We start from the raw sequence: 12,926 nt of genomic DNA, 5'->3' as shown, positions 1-12,926 counted from the left end.
GGAAATGTCCTTTACACAAAATAAGGTGGAAAACTGAAGGTTGCTTGCGTTCCTCTGGAAGGTCTACCAGAGAGGCCCAGACAATATTGCTCCAGAACACAATTGGGATGCATCCCAGGGCCAGGCCTGGCTTCCTTTACCATGAAGCTGTTGGAAGAGCTGCACGGGGAGAAGACACACCATTTTTCACCAGGCACAGACCCCAGTTGCCCGCTCCCAAGAAGGCTGCACAGACTGAACCCTGGCCTCTGTGGTCATAATAGCAACAACTGGTAGCACCAAGCCTTTAGTTGTTTGCATTTCTTTCAGAAGGCCTGTAGAAAGAGAGCAGGCCTCTCAGCACAGCAGGCCTCTCGGCATCTGGGAAAACATGTTGCAGAAGGAAAATGAAGCGACTCTCCTGGTGTTGTCAGAGCAGGGGGATAAAAAGATCAGAGACATTACATGGTGCTACCAGACCTGGAACTGGAAAAGAGCCTTTACAGACAAGTGAGATGATTTATGCTGGTGACATAGTTCTTTTCATCTGGGAGGACATATGACTAGGAATCATAGCCCATCTGAAAAATCTACTGGAACCTGGAACTACAGCCAAGTGGCAAGCATGAAGTGACCTGGAAATTTCTGTGCCCTTCTGATACTACCCCACCAGCAAGGCTGAACAATCGCAAGGAGGGGGTGGCCTCTGGATGTACCAGCCAGTTCCTCTACTCTACCAAGGCTTTCAACTGCTGCCACCTCTCCTCAAATCCTCTGTAACTCTACTGCCAGAAGACTGGCCCATTTCAGGTCAATAGCATCTACCTAGGCCTGAGGAATGGACAAAGCCACCGACCTCCCAATACTGTGCAATGGGCTATGGGAGCAAAGGACTGGTTGATCTAGGAGCACACTGTGTGCCCAGGCAAAAAAGACTACAACGATAACTGAACAGGGTATTCTAGCTCCGAGTAGTCACTGGGCTTCCCCCAACAGCACTCAGCACATCATCCTTGGGCTGGGCCTTCAAACCTCCCTTGTCCCCTGGATCTGCCTGAAAAGTCCTCTTGAGTCTGGGGTTCTCAGTACCTCCCCAACCCTCCATGCTGAAACTAAGTGCAGTTTTGCTCCTGTCTTTCTTTGACCCAACCTTTAAAGTCTATCAGGCCCAGCCAGGTGAGGACCCATGTGTTTCATGAAGTTCTCGGTCAGGCCAAACCCAGCGACCCTTGCCCTTGTTCTACAGCCATCACCACCCTGGCCTCACAATTGAACAGTCAGTGTTTGGGCCTCCCCAACATTCAGCCCCCAGATATCTGAGGTTCGTATTATGGCTGCCCCTTTTGGTAGTTTTGCGGGCATAGCAATGCTCAATGAATATTGATGATCTTAAGACCAAATTCCAGCCACAGCAATTCTTTGAGACCCAGCCACTCCAGCGACAGGGATCAGCCAGTAGCACATGCTTAGAAGTGAGAAAGAAAGCATTAGGGAGGGAGTGGACAAGCACCCTCATGAAGTGTGTGCAGAGGAAGAATAAGGTCTGGAGAACAGGCCTACTAGGAAAGGCGAGAGTTGGCCAAAGGTGCATAGAGGGTATGAAGGCAGCAGAGGGCTCTACAGGGGTGATAAGCCAGAGGAGGCGAGAGGGCAGCCAAGGATTTCCGTTTCGCTTCCAGACCAGGGAGCTTCTGACACATATACACAATGCTTCTCAGATGAACTTGTGAAGGGATGACGGGCACACTGAGGAGGCAACAAGGTTTGATGTGAGATGTTGAGTTGTTTTCAACACCAAGTGCCAATGCTGGGAAAGGTCACCTGAGTGGCTACCTGTCTCGTGTCAGCCTGAGGCTACTCCATTTGCAGGTCTTCACAGAGAAAGGAACGGTCTAGGTTAGTCCAGCACCTTTGAGAGGCCTCTAGGCATGACCTTGGCTTCCTGGAACCCTTTCTCATGGCTCACAATGTGCCCAGCACCTCATCTTGGAATCTTTGCAGGTCATTTAAAGTCTGTTTTCTCAGTAAAGCAGGAAAAACATTAGCATACCACCACAGGAGAAAAACTCCCATACAAACAGAGAACCGGTGTCAGCGCCTCATATTACACACATCCTCGTCTCTTAGAAAAAATGATCAAGCTACAAAGTAGGATCTTTGAGTAAGGTCTCTCCTGCTCCCACAGATGATGCACTCTTGAGACGCCAGAGCAAAGTAGTGGTGTGTGCACCTGTGTAAGCAGTGAAATGCATGCATGACTGTGTAAGCATCTGGAGTCTGCTTTTCTTTTTTAAAAGCTTTTCTTATTAAAGCTTTTTTCCTTTCCTTTTTCCTAACCCTCTTTTTATTTTAAAAACGTATTACTACCAAATATATTAAGCATATTTGAGCCTCAAGTAACCCCTTACTCACATTTAATAAATATCATGTCAGGGACAGTCATAGTTTATCTATACTCTATGTACCTTCCATTTCCCCTACCAAAGGTTAACTGTGAAGCAACTCATAAGGTATCATTTCATTTTCTAAGTATTTCAATTTGTTTCTACAAAAGATCATGATTCTTCTTACATCACACCTTTAGCTACATACAGCGGTCCATGGCTCACCTCTCAGTCAGATGACAGCAGCCTAAAAGGTTAACATGAACACCAGGAAGGCCTGTACACCTTGGAGCAGCCTACGACATGCGAGCCAAAGAGCAGGGTTCATCCAGGAGAAAGCTCAGAAAGTAGGAAGGGGAGCAAAGAAACACGGGGAGGAAGTGAGAACACTATCTCACTGCGGGGGGGGGGGGGGGGGATTGCAATCCATGTCTGAATTGTGGAGTGGAAAATTGATCTGCTCTGGGAACTGCCACTCAAGCCATACACAAAAAGTTCAAAAGAAACAAAATCAAAACCAAGACATTGGCAAAAAGTAAGCTCTGGTGTTCTCTCCAAACTTCAAGAGTTGAGGCAATTGTGTGCAGCCCTGAAACACTGCTGCAATGCAGTGGAAGACTCCCCAAGCTCCAGTCACCCCAGCTGCACTTGCCCCAACAGTCAACATATTCTCTGGTGGAGGTCCCATTGACTCGGGCTGCCCCTCACTCTGACCCTAGCAGGCTGAATCTGTTCCCCAGTAGCACTGGGAATTCCCAGGATCGACCCCAGCCCCACTCCCTGGGGGACATTAGCATGTCACGCAGACTCTTGAGTGCACAGTCGTCATCTAGTCTCCAAAAAGAGGACAATGGGGCTGACTTCTGCCGAGTAGAGCCCACCACTGTAGACACATGCTTCCTAGCTAGGACCTAAGAAAAGGGTACACAGTCTCTGGGGACTGGAGAGTAGAGAGAAGCTATTCTTTCAGTTTTCCTCTTTGCCTCCTGCTCACTACCAGTGAAAGATTGTTTAAGTTTCTCAGCTGCCACATAGCAACTGGAAATGACCTTGAATTCCACAGTAAACACAAGAAAACCCACCCAACCACAGCTCTCATGCAGGCTTTGGGCAAATACTAGCTGCTCAGATGGTTCTCTGTGCTCGTTTCCCTCCCCAAGCCACCCACGGATTGGGGGTGGTGTTGTTCATGCTTGTGTTATTGCCATAGCAACAATTCTCCTTCTACCTGAAGGGCTGGAAACCCTGCAGTGCTCTGTGCAGCGAATGCTAAGAAGGGACTCCATCGTACTGCACTTATACACGCACGGGCACGCACAACTTCTCAAGGACAGCATCATGAGATTCACTAGGGCAAATTAAGATGTTGACACCTGAAGCACACAATTAATGTAGAGAGCAACTTGGGGGAATTTTAATGTGAAAATTTTTAAGACTAGAAATCCAAATACATGTCTCTTTGGTCAAAGCCACAACAGGGGCAGAAAAATGAATGACACTAGATTACTTTAGAACGTGTAAAGGCACCAAACAAGAGGCTGTAGATCCCAGAACAAAAAGGCCTGAGGCCTGCATGCAACACAATGGGTAAGCAGGGGTAGGCGACAAGGCAATGGCTAACTGGTGGCCCCAAGAGCCACACTAGGAGGCCAGGGTTTTATTTGCATAAAGCACTCACACAAATGCCTGTGAGAAAGCCTCTGACTTCTTCTGTGAGACTATAGACAAGGTTTATTTGGTTCACCCTGCCCCACAGACAACTACCCCCATGCGCTTCCTAGGATGCACACTCTCCAGAGCAGAATGCCAGGACTTCTTCCAGGAAGGCCCGCTGGATGAGTTTGAACTGCTGATCTTTTGGCTAGCAGTCAAGGGCTTGACTATGATACCACTAGGGTTCCTACCATTTATTTTAGTTGCAGCAAACCTAAAACTCTTAAAACCAAAGAGTGAGAAGGAAGCTATGTCCTCAGCAGCAAGAGGAGGTGGTAGTAGTGAGCAGGATACGGTTTGTGGGTCAGTGATCCCTCTCCCATGAAAAGTAAAGCATCCCCAAAACAACCTAGAGATGATCCACAGGTTGAGCCTCACCTGTGACTAACCTTGTTCTCTAGCAGGATGTTCCATCCTCCATCCTCGCTACTGCCAGGCCTGTGTGACATTCAACTCTTTCCAGGTTGCTTTCTAAGATCCTCGACCCTTGGGGCAGGGGCACAGCAGTGCTGGCAATAGTGTGGTCACAGGAACAATAGCCCCCAAGGAATGCACATTCCCAAGCAGTCCTCTGGCACTTGACCAAAGGGGCCGTGTGAACATATCATTGGGTTAAAAAATGTTGCTTCAACATTGGTTCCTTCTCTCTGTAGTATGCTGAAGAATCAATAAAAATTTTGTTTAAAAAATTAACCTTTTTTTTTTCTTTGCTCCCCTGATAGGGAATGCACAGTGAGCTACCATAGGGGACTGCTGCTCGAGAGTGGTGGATGTTACTTAAGTAGACTGTCTCGCTGACATCAGACCATGTCCACTTCACAAAGCTCCTGGGCTAGGGCCGTTGGTCACATTTTACAGCTCAGGAGCATGGAGGCTTTAGGTCACCACCCCACAAGGTGGAGGGCCTGGGATCCACCCAGCACCAGCAAACAGGCCCTGTTGTCCAGAGCAGTGTCTACTGGGGCTGGCGGTGAAACTATTCAGTTGGGTTGCCAAAACAAGATACTTATACTTTCTTTTGGATTATGGGTTATAGGACAAGAGTTTTTAATTGCCAGGGGGGTTCTGGGTAATTTCTTCCCCTCAAAAAGGGGAGTAGGCCACATGAGTCTGAGATCTAGAGTGTCACCACATCCAACACAGCATTTCTCAGAGCACCCTCTCAGAAAAATGTTAGATGCCATCCAGTAAGGCCCTCTACAACAGAATAAAACACCATTTGAGTAAGTGCCCTCACCTCACAAGCATTTTTAGTCTGAGCAACCCACCGTTGAAGACACCGTGTCAATCTCCTCTCAAGGAGGAGCCTTTTTTTTTTTTTAACTGATCCTTCACTTCACCAAGGATATCTTTCAGAAGGGAACTGGTCCCTTCTGATCACGTGTCAAAAATATGTGAGATGAGGTCTTGCCTTCAAAAAGACAAAAGTGCCATCCCAAAGAGTGGTGTCAAGTGGAAACCTAATGGCTCCTCATCTGGAACTGGACAGCTGGTAAGGTGGCGGCACTGGAACTGTGTATATATACTGGTGGTGCCAGCGCCTAGGGGAGGTTGGCGGGGAGAGGCAGGCTGGCCTCGGTCAACAAGGCAGACCCTGCCATGGCCTGGAGTTAGGAAGTTGGAAGACACTACCTGAGCAAACAAATGTTGCCAGGACCTGTGCCCCTCAGAGGTGGCTCTGACAGCCGAGCCCTGTAGGCTTATGAGGCTCTGAGATGCCTCAGCATCCAAGCAGGGTCATGAAAGTCAGCCAGAGATGGAGTGATGGCCCCCTTGTTTCCCTGTGCACGTACTGGCCCCTCCCTACCCCTTTCTCCTTAGGCCACCAGGTGGCGATGGTGGTGGGGTATGGGGTACGCCAGTCATATAAATGGATGAACCGAATGAAATTTAACATATATTTTCTGTAGGACTGAGAACAAAATAAAATCCTGAACTACATTGACATTTTATTTCATGTCTAAGTGAACCTTCCCTGTTTCTAGGCACCATTCTCCCTCTTATATAATCAGTGCAGATATCAGAACATAGTGCTTATTTATGATGAGGTGGCAGGTTGGGAAGAAAGGTAAGCAAGATTTGCCTTCTGATACATACATAGTGATCACTATGGCATTCCACAGCATGCAGTGCGCTCCTAGTCGCTTTTGTGCCAGTTTTGTGCAGGGCCGGGTAAAGGAAGCTTCTGTGTTGGTGTTGCTCTTTCCTTCCTTACTCATTATTTGTGCTTTTTTCTTTCCACTATTATTTTACCCATGACACTTTGTTTTTATTGTTTCTGTTGGGATTCTCAGTTTGTGAAGTCCAGGAGTCGATATATGGAGATAATCACGGATGCAATGGTTTATCAGGGATGGCAGGGCTGAGGACAGGGATAATGAAGGAACTGAGGAGCAAACAATGCATTTGGGAGGGGGGAGGAAGCACTAGAACTGGTTGTGATTATGTATATACAACTCATTTTAAAAGTGATTTAACCAAAGTGTATGATCTATGAATATTATATTAAGAAAACCATGGGGGGAAAAGAAACCAAACTTGACAATGGTTACTATAGGTGAAGAGGAAAGAATTGTTTCCTAGACGGTAATGAATTATGTCAATGATTGCAGAATAATTTGGAGAAGGGTATCAATAATGGTTGTATAATAAAGAGTATAATCAATGACACTGAATTGTACACATAGAAGTTGTGGAATCGAAGCATGTTCTGTTGTGTATATTTTGCCACAATTAGAAAAGAGGAATTTATGACCTTTAAAATCAATCTTCCCAAAACATAATTTTTAAGTCTTTTTTTTTTTTTTTAATCTCCCTCTTGGAAGACACACAAAACATTCAACCGTTCCCGAGAGCAGCTTACTGCACACCCACAGCAAATTGCTTATCTGGGAATCCACGAGGGAGCGCGGGGTCTTGGCAAAAGCAATCCATCCTCCCTTCCTATTTCATCATTGTTTTCAGGGGTTCACAGATGATGGCATACAAACCCTCCTCCTACAGATAATACAGTCACATCAACTCCTCATCGCCAAGTGACAAATTCCTGGAACTAGACAAGGACCTGGTGTTCCAGTTACTGGCAAAGACTCTGCAAGGAGGCATCGCACCCTTGGCCTCACCAGGGGCAGGAGTGGGTGCAGCTCATTCTTCAGACATCAGGAATCCTCAGGGATGGGCAGGAGGCTGAGGAGGGAGGCTTTCAGAGGAAACTCAGGGGAATAAGAAAGGGAATCATCTCAGCCTGGAGAACGAACACCGACGACTCTTATGTGGAATTCTCTAAGTCGTATTGCTGAGTTCACAAGTCTTTGGGTTTGCTGCATCTAGCATGGCATTTGTGTTCTGCTCAGAAGGCAGTGCTGTGCTGACATACATACTTTCCAAATACCCTGAGTAGAGAAAAGGCTGTTGGAATCAACTACGAATCAGCAGTGAGTTTGGTTTGGCACCTCAAAGAGTATCAGTGCCATCTAGTGGCAACTCTCACAGGCTCATCAACGAAGATACTGGTATGGTTCCTACTCCCCTGCCTTTTCAAAGCACTGGGTGGACCAGCACTTCTCTGGGACCAGCTGGGCTGGCTGCGCCACACCCCCAGTTTTCATTTCTCAGGCTTCCTTAGACACAGCTTCATTACCCCTGGTGCTCCCACTGCCAAGCACCTGCAGACCTCATTGGAAGCAGGAAAGAAGGGAGTCTAGAATGGGAATGTGGCCAAGCACAAGGAACATTAAGTTCCATGGCACACACTGGTAAGGGGGTCACTTTATTCTATGCTCCCCTCACTTAAAACACTGCTTGGGGCGGGGGTGGGGGGGTGGGGGCAGGCAGAGCAGGGCGCACCAGACAGAAAAACCTCCTTTGAACAGACAACAGCCAGCTATTCTGAATTCCTAGATATGACGAGGCTCTCATCAAGTCCCTAGCCACATTGCTGAGCCTGGATCTACCCCCTCGCCCCTGCTCTGCCTGCTCCCACTCCCAACTCGGAACTTTTTTTACAGTCCCAACTCTCTCTGCATTCCTGACCCTATCCCTCTGGCAGACGTGTGCTGGACACTGGAAAACACATACACAAGGATGTCACCATGTCTAACATGGAGTTCACGTTGCCCCACTGCATGGCTGCAATTGCTTCCTGTTCTATTTCTGACTGTGGGCGCCACCCACTTAGTGCCTTAACCAGAGTTTCAGACCTCCTCACTACCGCCGTCAGTCAGAAGAAACCCAAACATCAGGAGTTTATCATACACAGGATACTCCTCGCTCATACTGTGCCTCCACTTTTGCAGTGGACAAAGAGCCACAGTGCTCATTCTGGGCCTGCTTGTCAACCCACAAGGAACTGACCACATGGCCATCTCCATGTGTCAGCCTGTTACAAGGAAAGCTTCCACCTCTAAACTTAGGAACTTCTGAAAACTTCTCACGGACCCAGGTTGGAAGATCACCGGCCTCCCTTCTCATAGACGTACTTTCATTGGAGAACACTCACTCTAGAAAATGTGATTCCCAGCATCCCATCCACCCTGATGTGACTACATCCAGATTCCCCAGAAGGAACAAGTGCAAAGCCCTGCAGGGCACCGTTCACGAACCTGCCCCACCATACCGCAAGTATCAAAAGACCCAGAACACTACAGCTCAACATGCTTGGTTGGCTCACCTCTCTTCTTCAATGGACCCTAACCCTCCCCCTTCCTTCCCAATGCCTCCTTGTCTTAGTGACTTTTGTGTGGGCAGCCCCTGCAGGCGGGCCACTGCCTGGCATCCCAGGAACGCAGAAAGCACTTGTATTATGCTTTCTTCCTTCTAAGATGCCAGAGCCTGCTGGACCAACAGTAGGGCAACTAACTGCTTGGGTAGGGACCCAAATATTCATTGGATGCAGAAGGTTTAAGGAATGCATGCAGATTCCAGGAAGAAATGTTCATGTACAAATCAAAAGGCCTATCAGTCTTTGCTCCTACCCCATTCCCTCATGCCATTTCTTTACTCCCTACAAGGCAAAGACACAGTCACGTTCAACTCAAAAGGTGACGTACGTATCTAGATAGAAGCCAATACAAACTGACAACTGAGAATGGTTTACAAAGAGTCGATAACTTTGAAGACACATTCTTAGTTGGCTGGGAAGAAGTCTAGTTTAAGAGACAAAAGATATTCACAAGCCAGGTACGACCAGACAGGTCTTACTCAAGTCAGATCTTATAAGGAAAGGACGCAAAGATATCAGTGGAGGGAAAGCTATTCATTCACTATGACTCTTAGTCCTTTTCTGAAATAAGTGCTGACTGGACTTTGAAAATAGCAGGAAGAGGATGAGGATGGGAGAACTGAGTCCAAGACTGAAACCACAAGACAGAAAATTGCTGGCGCAGTGGAGGTAGGCCCAACAACAGGACCTTGGGATTCTGTGGCAGAATCCCACCTCTCTAACCCCAAGACACCAACCCCCGGCTGCTTTTAGGAAAAGACAAGCACCCAAATCCATCCCATGGCTCTGCTTGCTGGTAAGGCAACTGGGCCATTGGGGTGGCCTAACCAATATCCTCCTAGGATAAAGCATGACCCCTACCTTACGGCAGCGAGGGTTAGGACAGCTGAACCTCTTCACATCACTGTCCAGCAGAGCAGGAAAGCTGCAGGAGGGACACCTGGAGACACAGAAGAGAGTTGGAGTTACTCAAGGTACTCTTCCAGTCTCATGAGCTGAGGGACAGGCTCACCTTAAGATGGGGTTTAGGGTTGGACAGCTACACTGCCTTTTTAAAAATATGGATTTGTACAAAGTATTCAGGATTTTTCTTCTTTTAAAATTTTCTGTGGTAAAACTTATTTAACAAACCTTTACCACTCTTATCATTTTGAAGTGTACAATACATTTACTACCACCACAATAAATCAAACCATAGTTGCTATCCAATCCCTTCCCACCCCTGGCATGCCTGTGTGTGTCAGGGGGAAAATGTGTTGCTTAAGGTGGACAACAGCAGATTTTTTTCTTGAAGCAGATCACGTATGTCTATTTAAAGTCTCATGGTATACTAGTAACACATTAGATTAAGTATTACATTCTGAGGTACTGTTGGGGGGACACAACCTTGTGATTAGTGGTGAGCATGCCAACCATTTGCACTGCCCAGAAATCCTCACAGAAATCGGCTTCTTTTTCAGTGTATGTGAGGGCGCACCCCCACCATGCTGGTTCTGACCAAGCAATACAGGGGCCCTCCAGGAACTGGCTGAGCACAAACCATGCAACAAGCACACCCCACGCTAAGCCTACTTCAAGTGAAGAGCTCAGCCCTTAGCTCAACGTTCTTTTTAAAAAAATCATTTTATTAGAGGCTCATACAACTCTTATCACAATCCATACATACATCGATTGTGTAAAGCACATTTGTACATTCATTGCCCTCATCATTCTCAAAACATTTGGTCTCTACCTAAGCCCCTGGCATCAGCTCACTTTCCCCCCTCCCTTCCTGCTCCCCCCTCCCTCATGAACCCCCAATAATTTATAAATTATTATTTTGCCATATCTTGCTCTGTACGACGTTTCCCTTCACCCACTTTCCTGTTGTCTATCCCCCCAGGGAGCAGGTTATATGTAGATCCTTGTAATTGGTTCCCCATTTCCAATCCACCCTCCCTGTAACACCACTCACACCACTGGTCCTAAAGGGATCATCCATCCGCCCTGAAGTCCCTGTTTCCAGTTCTTATCTGTACCAGTGTACATCCTCTGGTCTACCCTTGGCTCAACTATCAGCCACATGATACTGAGGCTGCTAAGGTGGGCAACATAGCACTGAGGTACATAGCCCTAGAGCAGTGGTTCTCAACCTTCCTAAGGCCACAACACTTTAATACAGGTTCCTCATGTTGTGGTGACCCCCAACCATAAAATCATCTTTGATGCTACTTCATAACTGTATTTTTGCTCATGTTATGAATCAGGTGACCCCTGTGAAAGGGTTATTTGACTCCCAAAGGGGTCACGGCCCACAGGTTGAGAACCACTGCCCTAGAGTAATCCACCATTCCAGATCCAAAGGGCAGCATTTTCCTAGGGGGGAAAAAAAAACACTAAGAAGACAGAAAGCGACAGGGGAAAAAAATTGAATAAAAACAGGGAGGGTGGGAGGAGAGTACATCGTTAAACCGCAGGGATTGCAGGGTGTCATGAAACAAAATGCCTATGAACTGTTGAAAGAATGGAAAACCATTTTACCATGTAAATGTTTCCCAAATCACAATGAAAGCACACATACCCTCCCCCTGCTAAGAGGACAGTCCTAGTGGTCCATGATGCAGAGCTCTGCTGTCCATCAAAAGAGTTGGTGGCTTGAACCAACCCAGCAGCTATGGGGGTTCTGGCGTGATGGTAGAGGGAAGACCTGCTCCCCGAGATTACAATCTTGGAAGCTCTATGGGACAGTTCCCTTATCACAGGGGTCACCTGAGTTGGGATCAACTCGAGGGCAAACCACCACAGCAGCCTTTCTTGAGTTCCCAGAAGTTGCCATTCTTTTTTCCAACTCAATGGCTAATGGTCGTACTCCTGAAGAACAGCTGAAGAACCTCCAAGGGCAATGGCTGGGAGGGGTGTTGGGGGTCTCCACAACATGAGGGGCTGTATGAAAGGGTAGCGGTCTTAGGAACGTTGAGAACCACTGACCCAGGGTATGCTGATGCACACAAGAGCTACTGATTGATTAGCCAGCAAGAATGATACCCTTTTGTTTTTCAGCAAGAAATGTCAAGTGATCTAGGAGGCAGAGCTTCACTAAGGAGAGCTCATGATCTGGTGGAAGTGCTCATACAGCCTTCAGACCAGGATGACAGGCCACCCAACTCAGAGAACTCACCTGACGAGCTCATCAGCATAGGCTGCAGCAACCTCTTCCTCCGCTTTCCGTTCATAGTACTTATACAGAATGGTCGGGGGCAGCACCTTTTCCAGTTCACTGGTTGGGAAGGAACACGTGCAGCTGCCTTCCATGCAGCTGAGTTCAGACTGTAATGCAAACCAGAAAACTCAACCAGGTTTCCAGGAAACGAAACAAAACACCTGAGTAATTCCATACATCTTCAAGAGAAGGCAAATTAATAGTGATTAGGAAGACAGATTCTGGATCTCTGCTCCTTCCTCCTAGGATGGTAGGTGGTGGTGGTGGAGGGGGGACACTCACAAATGAGACAAAAATATTGACATCATCTGACACCTCCAGAGGACCTCAATCTGCCCAAATCACAATCAAAGACAGAAGGTCACAGTGCAGTGTCTGCCCTTAGTAAATGCTCCTACACCCCTCACGCCCCCAAATTAAAGTCCACAGCATTGAACTGATACCAACTCACAACCTGCAGGACAGGGTAGAACTGCTCCTACAAGGTTTCCAAAGCTGTAAGCTTTACAAAAGCAGACCGTCACATCGTTCTACACAGGTCTGGTGGGTTTGAACTCAATGCCCAATGAAACAGTATTCATCAAATAATGTATTTCATTGGACAAAGATGTCACTCTGAGGACTAAGCTATGCCTCGGCTTAAGTCATGGTATTTCAATCACCTCGTATGCAGTATGCATCAACTGGGCAATGAAGGAGAAACACCAAAGAACTGAAGTATTTGCATTACGGTGTTAGCGAAAAAAAACAAACAAACAAACACTGATTATACCACGGGCACCAAAAAACCCCAAATCTACCTTGGAAGAATACAGCCAGAATGCTCCTTAGATGCAAGGATAGTGAGATTTCATTTGAGTATTTGGGATATGTTATCAGGTAAAGTAGAGAGGGCAATCAAAAAGGGGTAGCCCCTCAAGACAACGGACTG

At 47.2% G+C, this 12,926-nt stretch overlaps 1 protein-coding gene across 3 annotated transcripts in view; it reads right to left on the bottom strand.

The window, feature by feature from the left end:
- The window catches only part of RNF216 (ring finger protein 216), a 125,728-nt gene that overhangs the window by 67,855 nt on the left and 44,947 nt on the right, over positions 1–12,926 (bottom strand). For all 3 annotated transcript variants that reach the window (XM_075527558.1, XM_075527557.1, XM_075527559.1), the window contains 2 exons: positions 11,954–12,102; positions 9,658–9,736 (listed from right to left, as the gene is read on the bottom strand). In XM_075527558.1, coding sequence (XP_075383673.1) covers positions 9,658–9,736; positions 11,954–12,102 — 228 coding nt within the window. The remainder of the gene's footprint in view (positions 1–9,657; positions 9,737–11,953; positions 12,103–12,926) is intronic.

The sequence above is a fragment of the Tenrec ecaudatus genome, chromosome 12 (genome assembly GCF_050624435.1).
Source record: "Tenrec ecaudatus isolate mTenEca1 chromosome 12, mTenEca1.hap1, whole genome shotgun sequence".
NCBI classification, from domain to species: Eukaryota; Metazoa; Chordata; class Mammalia; order Afrosoricida; family Tenrecidae; genus Tenrec; species Tenrec ecaudatus.
This window is presented reverse-complemented; position numbering and strand designations above follow the sequence as displayed.